Below are 20304 nucleotides of genomic sequence, written 5' to 3' on the forward strand. Positions count from 1 at the left end.
AGATTAGCTCAGTTACTGACATGTGGAATATACTGCAACATCCGGATTTTAAACGTTCCATTATTATTTTGCCATTAGGTTGTGTTAATAATAGGATCTTCACGTTCCACGACTGTCACCTCACCTCTCACCATCGCGCGCGGAGACGCGCTGACGTCACGACGCCGTGCGACGCGCTGACGTCAACGAGCTGCGCCGCGTTTCCGGGAGTCGCTGGGGCCGCCGGACGGACGGGGCGTCCCGGCTCCCTGCTTTCCGCGCCTCGCGAGCCGGCTTCGGTCCTGGCTGCCCGGCCCTAGGGAGGCCGCGGGCTATGGCGCCGTGGGGTCTCGGGACCCTTTCCTGACACCGTCGCCGCCCGGGCCATGTGGCTCCTCTCGGGTCGGGGCTGGGGGCGCGGACGCGCGCTCGCGCTGTGGGCCACGGGGGCCGCGCGCCTGCCGGGGCCTCGACCCGCGCCGACCCGCGGGGCCGCGGCCGAGCCCCGGGCGAGCGCCAGGCTCCTCAGCTCCGCAGCCGTCAAGGTGACCGCCCTCAGTCTCCGGATAGCCGCCGTGTAAAGCTGCGGAGTGCCCGTGCGACCTTGGGCTTCCTGGGACTGGCCCTGAATCCGTCTTGGGGTCTGTATGGGGAGGCAGAGCCGAGAGCGCGGGAACCGCTGGGGTCCCGGATCCTCTCGCCTCTGGCTGGTGTGACCTTGGCCGAGTCGCCAAGTCACCGAACTTCCTGGGTTCTCTAAGTGGTGATGCCCTGGTCGTAGCGCTTTGCGTGTACCGATTTATTTGGTTTTCCTGGAAGCCTATCGGGAAAGCTGCCGGTATAACTTTCATGTCCTGCGGCTTATTAGCTCTGTGACCCGGGCAAGTTCCTTAAGACTCTGCTGCTTTACTTGTTAGATGAGTTGCTAATCAGACATCCAGTGGCTTATTTGCGAGGTTTATCTGATGTAAGGCGTGGAACTTTTTAGACCAATACCTAGGGTGCAAGAAGTGCTGGGTATGTCTTCGCTTCTGTTTGTTTTATTATTTTATTTGATCTCAGAGCAAACGTGTGTAATTGTGACTCAGTGTTCTTGTGGTTGGAGAAGGAGAGGGTTCAGCAACTCTTAAATAAAACTACGTAACCGTGAAGAGGTACATATAGTTTAGGCAGAAAAGTGAAGTGATTGAATGCAAGCTATAAGTAGGTGGAGAAATAAGACTGTATTATAATTAACCCATTTTTCTAATAGGCCTGTGGTTTTAAAAGTGGATTTGTATCGCAATTCCAAGTTCTTAAACACTGTAGAGTTTTGTATACCTTTGAAGTGGAGGGCAAGAGATAAGAACATCTATAGGGCAAACATCAGGATGAGGGGTTTTTTGGCAGAATTTCTTTCAGATATGAGTGTACTTTTATTACCTGCCTTGTATTAGGGCAGTTATAAAAACCTATTCCATTCTAATTTCATGTTTTTTGTTGATTACTATGTATAGATTTTATCGGATAAAATGTTTAGAGTACAAAAGAACTGGTATATTTTACTTGAATACCAATTTCCAGTAGTTTGTGATAGGTTTCAGTAAAATGTTAAGATGTCTATGCTAAAAACCAGAAGTTTCGTTTTAAAATATTTAGAAGTGTAAAGTGATTAAAAGCCTCTTTTTTTGGCTTTTAATCTTTTTAAAAGATGTAATCTTTTTTCTTTCCGGAGAAGTTGCATAGTAACAAAATTGTATATAAATTAAAACTTTGAAGGCTTTATTAGGAACACAGATTTTTGAATTGATCTGATTCCTGATTAAATGTGGGAGGAGACAGTTTCATTTTTTCAGCTTTTCTGTCATTCCTTTGCCTCGAGATTTTGCTGGACAAGGCATTTTCAGGCCTGAGTATCTTGTGGTCTCCATTCATGAAAATAAATTCAGTTCCTGATTGGCCCTAAAAGTGGTGGAAATATTAAGTAAGGGATTATTTAACTATATGTTCACCTTTGACGATTAAACTGATGTATTTGATGAATGCTTTTATAATGTTCCTTGTAATATGAGCTTAACCATACATGTATTTATTGTCAAAACAACATGTACAATATAAGTGCTAGAAATGAAATTTTTTTAAAAAATTAATAGAATTAGTATACTTTTATGCAAAATTTATACTCCTAAATCTGATATTTCTCTCTTCTTTTTAGGAAAAACTTGACATGTCTGGATTTCCTGTTGAAAATATCAGAAATTTTAGTATTATTGCACATGTGGATCATGGCAAAAGTACCTTAGCAGACAGGCTCCTAGAACTAACAGGTATTTTCATTTTATATTACATACTTAATCAGTAGCTGTGAATAATTGGGAATTACTTTTTCCATGCTGTCTTAAATTTCCGTTTTAATTTTATACATAATATTCTCTTTTTTAAAGTCCAGGGAAATATCAATAAATGTTTCTTTTTGTAGGAGCAATTGATAAAACAAAGAATAATAAGCAGGTTCTTGATAAATTGCAAGTGGAACGAGAAAGAGGAATCACTGTAAAAGCACAGACAGCATCTCTTTTTTATAATTGTGAAGGAAAGCAATACCTTTTAAATCTCATTGATACACCAGTAAGTTTACCATTAATTTTGCATGTATTGTTAAAGTCAACCTTGTGTTAATAGTGCAAACAAATCCTTAATATTTGAACTAAATATTAAACAGCTACATTTTCTTTTCGTTTCCTCAGTGTTCTTGTGTTAAGTATAAATTGTTTCAAAAGTGCAGGCTAAAAAAAGGAAATGTATATTTAATGACTTTTTATCAAGTAGAGCCAGTCGATTTGCCATAATGCCCCTTTCTAAAAAAATTACAGCTAACATTTAGAGGTATCGATATTTTTGTTTCTCAGGGCCATGTTGATTTCAATTACGAAGTATCCAGGTCACTTTCTGCTTGCCAGGGTGTTCTACTTGTGGTTGATGCAAATGAGGTAGGTGTTTTTCATTTTATATGTTCTGACATGTGATGTGACATGCCTACTTGATTGTTTCAAGAAGTTTTCCTTAAAATGTGTTTTGGAAATAGAATTTTTGTGTTTGAAAAAAATAGATTTATTGTATTATTCAGAATCACGTACTTTGATCCTGTTAACTTGAAGTTTTATTACACTAAAGCATTCTGTGGAATTGACTGTTCATCTTTTAGTATTTGAAAAGTGATCAGAAGAATTATTCAAAAGATTGTTGTATTTTTGTTGAACTATTATGTCATGTATCAGCGCATCCTGCCAAAAAAGAAACCTTCCAATTCTAGCAGTTTTTAACCTGAGGTTTCCATATCAATTTCAAGCAGAGCTTGGAAATAAATCTTTAGTTTTCAGATCACTTTAGGTGATTTTAAGTCAATAATTTGCAAAGTGTTAGGTGTTTTAAAAAAATCAAATAACATTACCGAGGTCTTTTGTGGTATAAACCATGAAAACATAATCAGCAGATGACCATATAAGGTCTATGATATACTAATGTAAGCTTTTGATATATCTCAGTTTCTTACAAGCTCTGTTAAAAACCCAAAGGGTATGTTGGGATGGTGGTAAGCTTTTCCTGATCCTGCTAGGAAAAGTGAATCTGTACCTTATATACATGGTACTGGGCTTTATAAACTCTGTTACATGACTGTGCCCTCTAGCAGGCTTTGAGGTCCTTGAGAGTCCATGTTTTATCTTTGTGTCTTCAATGCCTGACACAGTTCCTGCTATAGAATAGGCCCTCTGATAAATGCTTCCTTAGAAGAAAAGGAATTATCACAGAGAATGATCCACAGGCATGGAAGTATGGGTACCATAGCTTGTTTGCCCTGTACCTCTGCGTGAGGCTTCCTATCTCAGACTTAGTAGTGAGTGTCTGTTGGCCCACCCTGCTTGGTGTGGTTATTGCTTTACCATCAGCCATCTTCATTTTGATCCTCAAGACATAAGATAGAAAAGTATGGAGGGCAGATATATGGCATTTTGTTTAATTTTATTATTAGAGTGATGCAGAACCTCAGTTTTAATGAAGATGTGTGGAATTGTCTTGAATTACAAGTTTTGTGATGGACAGAATGGTTGTCACCTCAGTGTCTTATGTCTTGAATTTCCAGGGTATTCAAGCCCAAACTGTAGCAAACTTCTTTCTTGCCTTTGAAGCACAGCTATCAGTAATTCCAGTTATAAACAAGGTAAGTATAATGAGACAGCACTGCTATTTATTATTTCACTTTCTAAAAGTACATTTAGTGTTTAAATATCAGGTGTATTATAGATTATATTAGAGATCTCCAGCTATTTATTAAATATGTTGGTGGGATTTATCTCTTTGAATTACATATAAGAGAATTGCAACTGAAACTCCTGTACCTTCACACATAGTTGAGAAGATAGTCCCCTGAATTCCATGGGGCGATGGAAGGCCATTTCTGTAGGAAAGGGGTACAAGGCAGAAAAAACACGTCTGTTGTACTAAACTTCACATAGGAAAAAAAAGGAGCTTGTGATACAGGAGGAAACAGTACAAGACATGCAAGGTAACAGTTCAGGCTAAACTGAGTTCTGTCTACAAACCTCCATTTAGATTTTAAAATTAATACATTGAGAATTTTAATTTCAAAATCTGCATTGAGTTAAATTAGCACTTCTTGATATTAGAGTTTAGTTTAAAAGAAGCAAAGTCATAGGTAGGAAAGCTTGTCAGACTGTTTAACTTTTAAAGTCAGTGCACATGGTGCTAATTGATAAATTGTTACTGAATTCTGCCTTGAGTAGCTAACTGCTTAAGTTTTTTGCATTTTCTGTTATCTGATATTTTTCAGTAGTCATACTTGATAAATCGTATTGTTTATATATAATTTTAATACTTTTGGAAAAAAATCATAGAGGGGTCAGTTAGGTTAAGGCAGGTAAGCTTTTAACTATCCAAATACTGTTAATACTTTTTATTTTTATTATACTAACACATAATGGATTTTTTTTTTAAAGATAGATTTGAAGAATGCTGATCCTGAAAGGGTTGAAAAGCAAATTGAAAAAGTGTTTGATATTCCAAGTGATGAATGTATTAAGGTAAAATACCTTTTTTTGAAAAGGTTATACTTTTTTTAAAAAGTGAAATTTTATGGTATTTGATAACTTAGCATGGTATAGTTTTCTTTGTGGTTTTGCAGAGTTCTTTTACTATTATTTTATTTGCTTCTCACCAGAAACCCTTTTGATATTGTATTATTACAGTGCTACAGTTAAAGGAATTAATGCTCAAAGATTTACCACTCTCCTAAATCACAAGTTTAGTCAGTCAGTGTGCCCAGACTAAAACATAGGCCTTCTCAAACTTCTTGCAGTATTATTTCTTGTATGCCATTTTGCTTCTATGGGAATATTGTGTTTGAAGAGCAGGTTCAAACTAATTTCAAGGTATTTGTATGTATCATTATTGGAATTGACAGAAACCTATTTTATAAAAAAGCTAGCTGTGGTAATGCTGGGAAACAATAGGTTTTATTTATATGAAAGTTGATAACCATCTTAAATTTGAATTTTTACTCTCCTTTCCAATGATGATTTTCTTGTTAAATCGCCACAGCCAAACTGCTTAGTAGTGTAGTAAGTTATGTCAGTGCAGCAATATAATGTTTTTCTTTCAAATCTCATCTGGTTTTTGAAAGAGCAGGTTTCAGGTGGTGAAGTGGTTTTTTTTTTTTTTGCTGTTTTTTTTTTTTTTTTTTTTAACAATGGATGATTACATACAACCTGGTAATAACTGAATAAAGTAATAATTTTTTGTGGCTATATACATAGAATTTAATGCATTTTTGTTATACAAGGACCTCATTATAAGGCAGCCAACTGGAATTACATCTGGTTTTATATCTTAGATAGTATTATATTAAAGTATAATTAACTTCTGGTTTTATTTGGTATTGGACAGCCAGGGGTATAGCAGTGAACAAGACACACAAGACCCTTGCCTCTTCAGTCAGTCAATAAATAAGTAAACAAAGAAGTAAGTGTGGGAATTATTGAATAGGACAGATACGGTCAAGGAAATTCATTCAACAAATTATACTGTAGGTGAAATACCATAAGTAACAATGAAAAAAATCTCTTTTTCTAAGAGAGATGCTATGACATGGAGTAATTTAGGGAAAGCTCCTCTAATAAACTGAGACCTGAAGGAGTGAATAGTTCTGAGGAAAGCATTCCAGGAAGAGAAAAGAGCAACTATAAGAACCTAAATTAGCATAAGATTTGGCATGTTTAAGGAAAAGAAAGGAAGGTTGGATGAGAAGGTTTTGTTAGGGGTATGTAGAAATCAAGTCATGCTGGGACTCTTTTCCTCTGCTAAAGAGTTTGAAAATTATTCTGAGATTATGAAAAGATTTTAAACAAGAAAGAGAAATAAAGCAGTCATTCATGTTGCCTTGCAGAGAATGGATTAGAGGGGTGCAAGAAGAGGTACAGGGAGTCTGGCTAGCAGTAATGGCCCAGGTGTGAAATCACTGTGGCTAAGGAGCTTTTTGATCTAGGAGGAAACAATGTAACATATCGAACGTAACAGTTCATTGCTAAACTGAGTACTGTCTACAGACCTCCATTTCATAATTTAAAATTAATAAATGAGGAATTTCAAGATCTGCACTGCATTAAATTATCTTTCTTGATATTGGAGATAAATTTGAAAGAAGCAAAGCTGCCCATAGGTAAGGCAGCTTGTTGTCAAACTAAAGAAATCAACCAGATCATTGTTTTGATTTTTTTCTCCAGTAATTAATCTGCTCTGGAATAGGAATAGAAAAGGGACATAATTGGATGCAGTCAAGGTTTAGCTTTTGCCAGCTGCTTATGACAGGGAGAGAATAGAAAGTGGTTGTACAGGATGATTCTAAATAGTGGATCTTGGAGTCCCAGCTGGGGCAGTGTGGAAAGGGAGTGGGGGGCTAATGGATAACATCATAAAGTAGGATAGTGAATAGATTAGAAGGTAAGGACTGTTGTAAAGAAGGTACGAAGAGTCTAGAGTAATAGATTTCAGTGGTGATTGGCCTCCCTACACCCCACCACCATCACCAGCGATATTGGTTAATGTCTGGAAACATTCTGGGTTGTCACAACTTGGGAGGGGTGCTCCTGGCATCTTGTAGGTCAGTGTGATTGCCTGGTTGCCACTGAACATCCTGTAAGGCACAGGGCAGGCTCCCAAAATGAAGAATTATCTGGCCCAAAATGTCAGTAGTGCTAAGGTTGAAAAATCCTGGTCTAAACTGAGTTTGAAGGGTAAGAGGTTTGAAATCAAGATTTCAGAGACAGTCCATTTACCACTGGTGATGACAAAGGTCAGTCATAGGCATGTGGTTTGAGTCTTGGTTTGCTTTTCTAGTGTGAGAACAATAAAATAGTAATATGCCTTATAGGGCATGTCATCTAAATATATTGTTTATTCTATTCACACAACAACCTTGAGATTTAGGCAGAATATGAAAAACCACTTTATTTTACAGATGAGGAAATTGAAGCTCACTGAGGTAGGTCTTGGTCAAAGTCAAATATTTCATACAGAGACAACATGATTGTTAGGCAGATTTTTTGAACTCTTAGTCCATTGCTCTTTCTATACCATAATCAGAATGCTCTTGTAATTCAATCCTAGAACATAGCACCACATAACCATAATGGGAAAAGAAGTATTTGTCAATGTATTACTTGCTTTGTGCTTTTCTTTTTGCTGTGTTTTTCAAACAGATCGATAACTGTTAGAATTCTTTCTTCCTTCTGATTGTAAGTCATAAATCATCAGGATAGAAAAGTATAGTCTTAACTTTACATGCTTGTTTTTTTCACATGGGTATTTTTAGATTTCTGCTAAACTTGGAACAAATGTTGAAAGTGTTCTTCAGGCAGTTATTGAAAGAATACCCCCGTAAGTACTTTGCTATTTTTGTACTATAATTCACCTATACTTAATAGTTCAAAGACTTAACAATGTGATAATGTTATTTTAGCTTAATTTATATGGCAAATACTCTTGCTGTCAGTGAGAATACATTTATTTGCTTTTAGTAATATATAGAAGGCAAATACGGTACAGAAATTAAAAGAGGAAGGATGATAGGAATCTCTTCTTACAATCATAATAAAGAGACTTCAGTATATTGGCAATTATTGTTCTTTGCTTTATACTAAACAAATATATTCATAAGTTAATTAAAAAATTTAAAACTAGAGGTTGAATTAAATCTAATGTACCATATTTTATTAAAACAGGTCCTTTTATTTTGGCTGTTGAGTATCAACCTTTCTCAAGAAATAGAATAAGTACAATATCTAAGTTGAAAATAGGCGTTTTATTAAGATTTTAAGTTAGTATGTATGTATTTGTTTTTTACTTATATTTACTAGTCCTAAAGTGCATCGCAAAAATCCCCTGAGAGCTCTGGTATTTGACTCCACCTTTGACCAGTACAGAGGTGTGATAGCCAATGTAGCATTATTTGATGGAGTGGTTTCCAAAGGAGATAAAATTGTATCTGCACATACGCAAAAGACATACGAAGTTAATGAAGTAGGAATTTTGAATCCTAATGAGCAGTCAACTCAAAAATTGTAAGTAATCTGCATTAGTAATTCATTAAAATACATTGGCATGTGTTTCTATTTCTACCTTTTTCTTAACTTGGTGTGCTTAGAATGATCCTAATTTGGTAACTTAAAAAAAAAAAACAACCCAATTATTTAATGCAACTATACAATGAATGCTCTGTCACAAAGAGTCTCATGCGTGAAGGACAGTAGAAACTGCAATGGATATAAAGTATAATTGATGTGTTTTTATTCTTTGTGACTAGTCATAGCCAATTTTAAGATTCAGTGTAGGTTGGGTCCTACACTGAATGTATTTGATAAGACTATGAAGGAGTGAGTTCCATCCGTCCATATGCATATTAGGTACCATTTTTGACATTTAATTTCTTTATAACTAGATTTTCCAACATAAAGGTAGTATAGAAACCTTGATAATTCTTTAGTGTGGAATTAATGGTAAAACCTTGATTAAAATTCTTGGGGAGTGGGATTAGCAAGGTGCAAGGCATAGTGTGCATTAGAAAAACAGATCTGAGTTCACTTATAAAACAACTATTTATTGAGTGCCTGGTCCCTGTCAGGTAACGAATGAAGAGACGTGACCTTGGGCACATAGTTTGTGCTTTCTAAGGTCTTGTTTGCTCATCTGTGGAAATCAAAGTAATGAGCCAGACGACTACCTAGATCACATTGAGGGTTTAGTGTTGTTTGTTTAAAAATAGCATTATTTCAGTTGCATTTTTTTATTTAAGCCAGAAAGCCTATTTGTAATTTTACTGAAATACTTTAAAGTCTGTTTATAGTCTGCCATACATATTGGACATTAATGCATCTTTATTTTAGGTCCTTATACCTCATCCTAAGTGTAAATAGTTTGTTACCGTTTGGGAATTTTTTCTTTATGCTTAAATTCTGAAATCTCGGAATTTGTTCCATTTCTACAAGAGGGAATATCAAATGTCAGGTTTGTTGAGTTCACGTTTTACTGCTTGGTTAAAAATTTACCTTTTTTTCCTTAGTTGAAGAACATTTTTTAACACAATTCATTAATGTGAATACCATAGACATTATAAGTAGTATACTGTGGTTCTGCCCTTAGCGGTTTCACTGTGTTTACAATATATTTTCGAGACTTGCTTAATTTGCAAAGGTGGGCAGAGTCATGAAGAAGGCCTGGACTGCCTCGTGCCTTGTGGTGCAGAGGTCTTTGGGTAACGGATTGTAAGGCATGGGGGTGTGTTCTTTGCTGACAAGGTTTAGGGTTTGAGAATTGATATGTGGCACTTGCTTTCAGTTTGATGAGGTTTTATTTGGAAAGTGTGTGATAGTTCCCTGGAAAGGTAGAACTAATTGTGAGTATGCACTTGAAACATTGAAGCAGTAAATGTTTGCGTATAATAATTTTATTTAGATATGCAGGACAGGTGGGCTATCTGATTGCTGGGATGAAAGATGTCACTGAAGCACAAATAGGAGACACATTACATTTACATAAGCAACCAGTGGAGCCCTTGCCTGGGTTCAAATCAGCGAAACCAATGGTATTTGCAGGTGAGGAGCTCACAAATTCAAAGGTTGAGGGCCAGAATATTTTTAAACTAAAGTCTATCTCTATGTTGAAAGAAAAATTACTAGAAGATAAGTGCATATTCTGGTTATTTTAAGTACCTGCTAATGCCAGGATATTCTTTTTCATTTAATTGTTCTTTGTGTATGCTATTTATATATATATATATCGGTTGACAATTTCATATGTATGATGAATTTTATGTGAAGATCATTTAGGACTCCTTAAGAAATAAGCTCTTCAGAAATAAGCTCTGATATACAGAAGAACACAGTAATATAAATTTCCTTCTTGTTTCTCCAGGGAGTTAGTCCATTATTATATTTGAAATATTTTTCTAATTAGGATGTTTGTATTACTGTCAATAGACTTTTACTGAGTGCCCTCTGCTTAGCCTCTCTTTAATATTGTACCAGTGTAGACATGACAGAGAATAGTATTACCTCAAGTATGTATTACTTCAGAACCTTTTACTGCTGTGTGGTATTACATTTGAAAAAGGAACAGGTTACTCTATGCTGGGTGTCCAGCCCTTGGCTTTCTCCCTCTCTTCTATTGGGAATTACGGACTTTGTTTACCCTACCTTTAGGCAAAGTCAGTCACTTGGATTTTGGAGGACTTGAGAGGTGCGGACTAAAGAGGTGTCAGATGAAAGAGAATTTGATGAATCAGTAGTAATTCCCATATTTTGTTCAGTGAAGTGAAAAAAGCAAAATTTGTCTTTCGTTTCAATAAATAACCTGCCCTAAAGAATTGAGAGTTCAGTGTAGTTTTCATTTCTCCTCTTATTTTTATCTACTAATAGAGTTTCATTTGTGGTTGTGGAGTATGTTAGGCTTTTGTTTTTTACAATAAACACAGTTGTTTTCCTTATAAGCCTAATTCCTATGGTTCTTTATTTTTCTTTCCCCTATATCTTTCAAAAGCATAAAAAAGTTATTTGGAGTGTGAAGCCAGTTGTATATATGATCTCCAAGAAACCAATTTAACTTCATAGATTTTTAGCAAACCAATATTTTGGTCAGTAAAATACAGGAAAGTAATTTGAAAGCTAAATGATTAAGTTTGAATTTGCAACACTACCTATTAGGTTTGGTTTGTAGGCAGCTTATCACATGTGATGATTAGAAATCCTTGTGTCCTCAGGAATGTACCCTATAGACCAATCTGAATATAACAACCTGAAGAGTGCTATAGAAAAACTGACTTTAAATGACTCCAGTGTGACAGTTCATCGGGATAGTAGCCTTGCCCTGGGTGCAGGCTGGAGGTAAGATTCATTCACATTGTAAAGGCGCATTTTTTATGGAAAGTAAAGTCTAAGTGGTGCTTTGCTCTTGAACATTTCTGAAGGTAGTTCATATTTGTGTAAAGTGAACTTAAGACAATTTATGTCTGTGTCACACTGTGAATTCACATTCTATGGGTAAGTTTCATACTGATTGAAAATAGATTCCCGATGGAAGATTTAATCTTTAATAAAATTATGTTAGCATTTAGTTGTGATGTGAATTGCTTGAATGACTTAATTCCACTCTTCCCCTACAAAATAACAATATATTCATCAAAGAAAATAGAGCCCATTGGACATAAACATTTTGGAGTTTGTCGTTTTCCCCCCTGAGGTTGGGATTTCTTGGACTTTTGCACATGGAAGTTTTCAACCAGCGACTAGAGCAAGAATATAATGCGTCTGTTATTTTGACAACACCAACTGTTCCATATAAAGCTGTTCTTTCATCAGCAAAATTGATAAAGGTACTATAATATTTTATATTGTTTTGCACCAGCATAAAAGGGAAAAATAAATGTGTATATGGGAATGCAAGAGACATTTTTTAGTGTACCAGTAGCTGAGTAGCTATTAAAGCTAATTAAATATTTCTTGATTAGTATTAATAAAAATTGAATTACCTTTAGGCTAGTGATGGAGAACCTTTTTGAAAACTAACTTATGTAATATTTTTCTTAATCCGATAAAATCTACATTATCAAAACTAGTCTATTACTGATAGAAAAAAGTAGAGTTACTGATAAAAATACTGTTGGAAATCTGGCACTTACATAATTTTTTATAAGTAATTTATCTTGTAAAAAGTGAAGCATTGATTCCTGTGGCTGTGGAAAATTTTAGATTTCATGTTGATAGAGACAATATTGGATTTCATCTAGTTGGAAAGCTTTCATTTTAAACAGATATTAACTTTGACATCTGTAAATACTTTCCAACAAAATTAACTTAGTAAACTAATTATAATGCCTTATAAGGGTCAGGTTAAAATGTCATACTTCTTCTAAGTGGTCTATGAAATGTGTTTAGTAAATGTCAGTGATCAGAATATTTATTAATGATTGTTATTAATATTAATATAAATGATTACAACTGGAGAGATTTTAAAATATAAAGCAAAGATTTCTTTTTAACTATTGTTGATTTTTCTAATTTTCAGGAATATAGGGAAAAAGAAATTACAATCATCAATCCTGCACAATTCCCTGATAAATCAAAAGTAGCAGAGTATTTGGAGCCAGTTGTTTTGGGCACTATTATCACACCAGATGAATACACTGGAAAAATAATGATGCTTTGCCAGGTATAAATGTAATACAATTTAATACAAAAATGGTTTTAGTCCTCTGAAAACAGTTGGTTTTGAAAGATTTCTCTCTGCTGAGCATACTGAATTTAATAAAAGATTTTCATACTTATCTTTTTATATACATGTATATATAGATACACTTTTTCAACTATTTTGATTTTAAATAAGAAAAATATAATCAGTATTTTTGATCATCTGTGTTAATTTACTGAATTGATATTTTAGCCCAAAAGAAAGAAATTTGATGCTTATTTATCCCAAAGTAGCAAAAAGTATAATTTCTTTTGGCATTTTGCATACTTGAAATTGGATACAGTTTGAAAGATAATTATACTTCAGGGACCCTAGCCCCATTTTGCTTTAGTTCCTGCCACATTATAATAAATGATTTAATTGATAAATGTGATGTAATCATATTCCTGAAAAAATACCTGTGTGAAATACTGTGACACATATTAGAAAGTGTGTCACATGGTGACTTCAGATTTAATTCTATTACCACAAACTCACAAACTAGACTATAATTTTGTTTAATGACTTAATTTCTTTGGATCAAATTTCTTTATTTGTAAAACATATTAGGACTTTGACTTTGTATGCAGTTATATTTGATTTATTGTTAAATGAAATACCGTGTGATTTAAAAAGATAAAACTTATGTAAAGACAAAGAACTAAAAGCTTTACTAGCAAGAAATACAAAGTGGTTCTCCCTATATTATAAATACTGCTTGCAAGCTTTTACTAGACCATTAAGAAATACAATATTCCTTCTTTTTGCCTACTCTTCATGATTAGGATATGTAACTCAGTAGTTTACATCTCTCTGTATTAGTTTAAATCAATATTTGAGTAGGTTATCATTAAATCGATTTTTTCTTCTTTCCCTTTTTAGGCTCGAAGAGCAGTTCAGAAGAATATGATGTTTATTGATGAAAATAGGGTTATGCTTAAATATCTCTTTCCTTTGAATGAAATTGTGGTAGATTTTTATGATTCCTTGAAGTCTCTATCTTCTGGATATGCTAGGTAAAGAACCAGTGGGAACCTCAGCTGCCAGGACAACTGTTTTGAAATAATTGACCTGCCAGAGTACTCTAATACTTCACTCTCTCAAGACAGTTGAGAATCCTACTCTAAGGTTAGAAAGGCTTGGAACAACCTTATACATGTCACAGAGTACTTAAAATTTGCTTATAGGAGAAAAGGTTTCATCATCAAACTATTACTCCTCTTTTTATGAAAAAACATTAGTGCCCTCTTGGGAGTTGTATTCCTTCTGTCTGTTGATTAAGAATTATACATAATTTCAAAAAGCTACTGTAACCTCAGTGGTACTTTTAAACTGTATGTTATGTGATTTCAGGAGCATCTATTTACATTTGAAAAAAAGGAGTATATAAAATCAGTCTATAAAAAGTGCTAGGTGTGCCCTTACATTTGTGAACATTTTAATAACTTGGTTAACTTGGTCTTTCCAGGAATAGGTGGTCCATGTCATGAAAACCATTGTGTATCACATAGGATTATATAGAGAACAGCCAGATAAAAGTGAGAGTTAATATTAAACAACAAATAAGGAACTCAGTGCATAGCATTCTGGGAATGTTTTCTGTTGGAGCAAATAACTCTAGATGCCCTTGGTATCCTAAAATCTTATACTACAGGATAGTATATAGTAGAGTATAAAGAAATATGAAACATACTGGGGAAGTACGTTGGAAAATGAACATTCATATCTATAAAACTTCTACACAGGACACAAATATTAAAATAACATTCAAAGAGAAATTTCATACTGTAGTGACCTGGAAGTTTAACTTTATTTAATCAGCTTTTCAGTGAAGAGAGTGTGTACAATAACTCTTCATAGCAAGGAATCCTCTTTATGTTCGTTTGTATTGAGAAATTTTTTTCTACTTTGTCACCCAAATGTTTTTCTTCTATGTCTTCATTTAGAAAAGACCTTGAGCAAATAAGTGGCAATGGGACTTAAAGTAAAATGAATTGTGACGGCATGTTAAAATTACTATGGTTAAAAGGATGATTACTAGGCTTAATGTTTATAAATATTTTTAGCAAAAGTCAATTTTGGTTTCCATTTGGGTACCATTTTTTGAGTTACAAGTAGTCTTAAAAAAATCTTTCATCTTGGAAACTTAAATACATTTCATTTTACATGAGAGAATGTGGTTTGCTTTGAACTATGTAAAAATAAAATATTCCAGCTTCCAAAATTAAGATAATTCTTATGTTTTTAAGTTGCTTGTTTTACATTTATAGCCAATTCGACACTTAACAGAAAGAAACTTGTCACGGTCCATGGCCTTCTACTTAGGGCCATAAACCTCCCATGGATTAAGATCAGAAAAAAATTATTTTGTACCCAGTGCCTCCTGCAGCTGGGTCAGAGTAGGGATTCCTTTGTTATACAAGGACTGTAGTTTGCCCTCAATCCACACCACCAGTAGCTTTTTGGAGTTCCCATTGTGTTTACTCCATTCTAAGGAACACTAGAATACCTGTGTTTGAATAGAGGTTAGGTTCCTATTGGACTGGCTTGGAAACAAATACCATTTGTATTATGGTTTCTTTTGAAAAAATAAATTCTAAGATTTTGTAGTACGAAACAATAAAATTTGGAGCTATAAACAACTTAAAAAGTTAGGAACCATGTCCTCTCTCTCTCTAGTCTGTGCAGTACTTACAATGGTGTCTTTTATACTGTAAATGTTTAGCGATGTTTGCTGAAGAAAGAAAGGATTTAACAACACTTCAGGCGATAATCTGGTAAAAGAGTGTATTATTCTCAACTTATGACCTTCCTGCTGAAAATCTTCAGAAACCAAACATTTGTAATTCCAGGCACCACTTGTTTTAAAATTAAGACAATAGGAATATACGTGTTCTTATCAATAATAAGAAAGACTTGTAAGCATAACAGAAATTTTCTTTCTTGTTAGACTTAAACATTTAACCTGTCTGTTTTGATTCACGCTGTAAAGCTTTGGCCGTGTTGTTAAAAGTAATAGCTGAAATGAAGTGTTCATGTTTGCTGATCGAGGCTCTGTTCTGAACACGTAAGAACTAGGCACTGCTCTGAGTGGCTTCCATGTATTAAATCGTTTAATCCTCACAAAGCCCTGTGAAGGTTCAAGCTAAAGAGCCATGTAGGAAATCCAAAAGTCTCATGTGTTCATATGGCTGTTTATCAGTGCCATGGCATTGTCTGCACATTGGGTTGTCACTGTAATAGAAAACTAAACAGAAGCCCAACTCACTAGTATGAGAATGACGCATTGACAAACAGGATTGTCTAAAGCCTGCCAGCTGCTGGGAACATTGGGAAGGAGGTGGCATTTGTCTTTAGATCCATTTTCCTAGTCTGGCTTATCAGTTTCTTTTCCTTCCCCTACTAGATAATAATCCCCCTGTTTTTGCCCCTTGTTTCGTAAACATAAAAAGAGGACATTTAGATCCATTCAGATGAAACTGTGTATGTAATATTTTGGTGGACAGTTGCATCTCTTTGGGGGTTATCTTAGAGGGGGCAGAGAACAGGCATTTTGTAAAGAGAGAAAACCGTAATCTGAGAAGTATGTTTATTACTTCGACTGTTTTTCTCATTAGTTTTGATTATGAAGATGCAGGCTACCAGACTGCAGAACTTGTAAAAATGGATATTCTACTGAATGGAAATATCGTAGAGGAACTAGTAACTGTTGTACACAAGTAAGTTGAATAGAAATTAATCATGGAATATGAAAATAATTACTTTTGATATGTTTTTCTTTAGTTCTTGGTTGCTCATTTTTGTTCGAGCAGCTACATTTTAAAAACTTTCAGAGGTAATGAAGATAGATTTCACTCTACTAGTTTTTCTTTTTCCACATTTCCCTTTCTAGACTGCTAAAAATAGAAGAAGTGTAGAATTTTGATAGCTGAAACAATAGTGTGGTAGAAATGTTTACTTTATAAAACAAAGTAAATATTTTTTAAATTTTATAATTATGGATTTAGAATTGGTAACAAAAAGTTTTTTCATATTTATAAAAATTATTAAAATGAAATGCTCTACATGTTCAAGAAATGGCAGATTGGTTCAAATAAATTATGGAGCGCCTATATTACTGTTATATTTTAAGTCATTAAAACTATTGTGGAGTCATATGTAGTGATAGAAAAAATGTGCATTAAATAAGGTAGAATATATCATACACACTATGATCTAACAAAACAAATTGTGTATATAAAAATGTGTTTAAACATTCTCAAATGTTGGTTAACTCTGGTTTTCAATCAGTTTCTAAATTTTCTGTAATCACTTTTTTAAAATTAGAAAAGACATTCATGATTCAGAGAATAAGAGATATTTATGGTAAATAAGATCCATTTGAAACTCCTTAAGAAATTACCTTTATATTGATTACACATATGGACTAGAAAGATACATTAAATACTCTTATTTAGGATATGTAAACAGTTGTATTTTTTCTGTCTCAGAGACAAAGCACACTTGGTTGGCAAAACCATATGTGAGCGGCTAAAGGATTCTCTTCCCAGGCAGCTGTTTGAGATAGCAATTCAAGCTGCTATTGGAAGTAAAATTATTGCGAGAGAAACGTGAGTTGAAATTCACTTTTGTTCCCGAGCTGGTTTCAGAAATGATATATCTAGAAAGTGAAGGAGTATTCACAATTTTAACTCAACTTTAGCCTAAGCTTTATTATTTGTAGAAACAGTATGATAGAGCTGACTCTCACTTTCACTGATTTAAGTGATGATGGTATCATATAAGTAATTCAGAGTAATTGAGTAATGTTATTTATAGTTAATAGTATGGGCTTAACAAATTGCTTTTATTTCCACTCATTTTAATGAATGACTGTATTCAATTTCCTGGGCAAGGAATTTCTTCATGGTTTTATCCCTTCAGGTGGCTTGTAAGCTAATAAAAACAAACTAAAAGGTTTTATCTTCCAAAAGACAAAATTATGATTTTTTTACCTGAAGCATTTAATATCACTTCCCTGCTTCACAGGATTAGTGAAGTTGTAAATCACAGAGGAAGGTTAATGTCATGTTAGGCTTTGCATTCTAGATTAGGGACCTTATATGGGGTATGGTAGCCATGGAATATGGGCTGGTTTCAGTAAGAAACTAGTCTTCTGTGAAACGTAGTTTGTAAATCAGAACACTGAGTAAGTTGCTGTACTCATAACGGCAAGTCCAGGAAGTATCTTGTATTGCGTCCCATTTCCTTTCCTTAATGGTCTTTAAGACATCTGGGAAATCAGAAATACTGCCTCAATTATAAAAAGTTAGAAATTGCTGTTAAATTCTAACTTTAACCCAAACTTGATGTGTTAGCAGTCGTGAAATACAGCCATCATTTTTATGTAGACTTGAGATAAATTTTCTGCACATTATTTGCAATGAATTTCATTTCCTAACACTACTTTGCTGCAGTTGGTGATTTTGTGTTTCATAAATACCCAAAAGTTAGGGAAAATGGAGTTGATAACCAAGGAACGTCCTGGAAAATCCAATTTAAAACAGCAAATAGTCATTCACATAAGTGTGTTGAGGTAGAGAATACCTTAAAGGGAAAAAAAAGATTTTTTTTTTTTTGTCTTAAGGAACACATAAAAATGGAGTTGTTTTCAAAATCAGAGTGATCTGGAAATTTCTCAGATACATTATAGAAATAGATTGGTTTATAATTGCTGGAATGAATATATTAAAAATAGTTTACCTTGAGATAGGTTTTATAAAAGCCTAAGTCTGGTAACATACTCCTTATCTTCCTAGCCACTCCCCCTACATTTAGCGGAGGCAGTAATAAGATAACCATTTTTAATTTTTTTTAAGTAGTGGTGGCAGTATACCGCTACTATAGTATACCATTGTAGCAGAAATAACATTATGTAATTCTTACAAGCAAGGTCACATCATGCTTAAATTTGGCCTCATCAAACCTATCTACCACAAGCCTTGACCTTTTTTCCTTAATAAAATGTTTGATAACCATGTTGAATTTATATGCCCTTTTATGCCAAGTATGTGAAAATAAATACAGGAGCATTTGAGCTATCTAATTAATTGCTTATGGCAATTTTACATAGGTAATGACACTATCATTAAGATCTTTTAGTAAAGGGGAGAGTTTGGGGAAATAAAGTACTTTTAAACAGTATAATGGAATTATGTACTTAAACAAAATTTCCTCTTTTACAGTGTGAAAGCCTATAGGAAAAATGTTTTGGCAAAATGTGTACGTATCTAGCTACACTTATTCTACTTTATTACTCCTTTATGGATTTAAAATCAAAGGGAGTATTGGTTTTTGTTGTTATATCATTTATTTCATCTCTAAGTTTACTTTTTAGATAGGTAAATTACAGCTTGACCATGAAAATTTGTTTTGACCACATCCTTAAATTTTTTTCATCATTACTTGTTTCTTGTGTAATACTATTTAAGGAAGGATTTTTATAACAATTATTTCTGTGGTCTGGGGAACATGTTTTGTTGATCTAATATATTAATATAATGAAAGATTTTGAAGACAGTGGCTATATCTTACAATGGGAAGAGGTGGAAATTGAAATATACCTCTCCTACCTTGCTTTGCCAAAGTTTGCTGTCTCAGCTGTTAAGAAATTATTCTTAACTCAGTTATTGTGAGAATTGAATGATAAAGTGTTTTTCTAAAATGCTTAGAAATAGTTTCTGGCACATTTATGCTTAATGTGATTAAGAGTTTGTATATTAGACTGTAGTTATATAATCAAAAATTCCAAGCCTGGAATCAGTAATGACATTGATAATTCTTCCTTGCCATGCATATTATAGTACTGGGTTTCCTTGGGGATCTTCATCTCCATTCCCCCCCAAAATAAATGCTTTATCATTCTTTGAAGATAGTAGTAAAATTAGGACCTGCTAGGAACATTGGAGTGATAACTTTGCAGATGTCTACTTGATGGATAATAGTTTGGTAAGGTTATGATTGTATTGATGCCTCTATGTAATTGTATGATGTAATTGTTTTTCTTTGGAGTGGTTTACACTTCCTTTTTTAAATATTTTTCAGTATGGTGGTGATATTACTCGAAAAATGAAACTTTTGAAGAGACAAGCAGAAGGAAAAAAAAGACTGAGGAAAATTGGCAACATTGAAGTTCCAAAAGAAGCTTTTATAAAAGTTCTGAAAACACAATCTGATAAATAAATGTTGGGAAAATATAAAGAATTTTCCTAAATTAAAAACTGTATCTTTTTTATAGCAATTAATATGCTGACAACAGAATGAAAATTATAAAATTTGCTTGTTACATTCAGGGTTTTCAGGTTTAAATAATCTACTGGCTTTTCTTTGAATGGGGATTGAAGTGGGTGGGAATGTTAAGCCATATTGCCTAGTTTTAAATTTCTTTTCCAACCACTCACTAGTAAGGCGTACTTGGCCAAATTAACTTAACCCTTTGTCTGTTTCCTCTTTAAGTAAAATTGAGATTATACTACTGCTACCTCCATAGGTTGTTGTGAAGATTAAATAATATAT

The 20304-nt window shown here is 34.2% G+C and overlaps 1 protein-coding gene across 5 annotated transcripts; it reads left to right on the top strand.

Moving 5' to 3' along the window:
- The first annotated feature begins 213 nt into the window (after nt 1-213).
- On the top strand, nt 214-20009 carry GUF1 (GTP binding elongation factor GUF1). Of its 5 annotated transcripts, none has more exons than XM_045532945.1 (17): nt 219-524; nt 2174-2285; nt 2438-2586; nt 2868-2948; nt 4100-4177; nt 4974-5057; nt 7844-7908; nt 8388-8591; nt 9982-10121; nt 11285-11408; nt 11764-11896; nt 12589-12732; nt 13633-13766; nt 16368-16469; nt 17241-17360; nt 18975-19011; nt 19834-20009. In XM_045532945.1, exons 1-17 carry the CDS (start codon nt 366-368, stop codon nt 19969-19971), a joined length of 2004 nt encoding a protein of 667 aa, XP_045388901.1. In that variant the 5' UTR covers nt 219-365; the 3' UTR covers nt 19972-20009. The 5 variants fall into 5 exon arrangements, 4 of the variants coding, with proteins under 4 accessions (XP_045388902.1, XP_045388901.1, XP_045388903.1 ...); XM_045532947.1 differs by lacking the exon at nt 219-524 and adding an exon at nt 551-1942; XM_045532948.1 differs by lacking the exon at nt 219-524 and adding an exon at nt 574-620.
- The last annotated feature ends 295 nt before the right edge of the window (nt 20010-20304 follow it).

Source organism: Lemur catta, chromosome 19, assembly GCF_020740605.2.
Source record: "Lemur catta isolate mLemCat1 chromosome 19, mLemCat1.pri, whole genome shotgun sequence".
Taxonomy (NCBI): Eukaryota; Metazoa; Chordata; class Mammalia; order Primates; family Lemuridae; genus Lemur; species Lemur catta.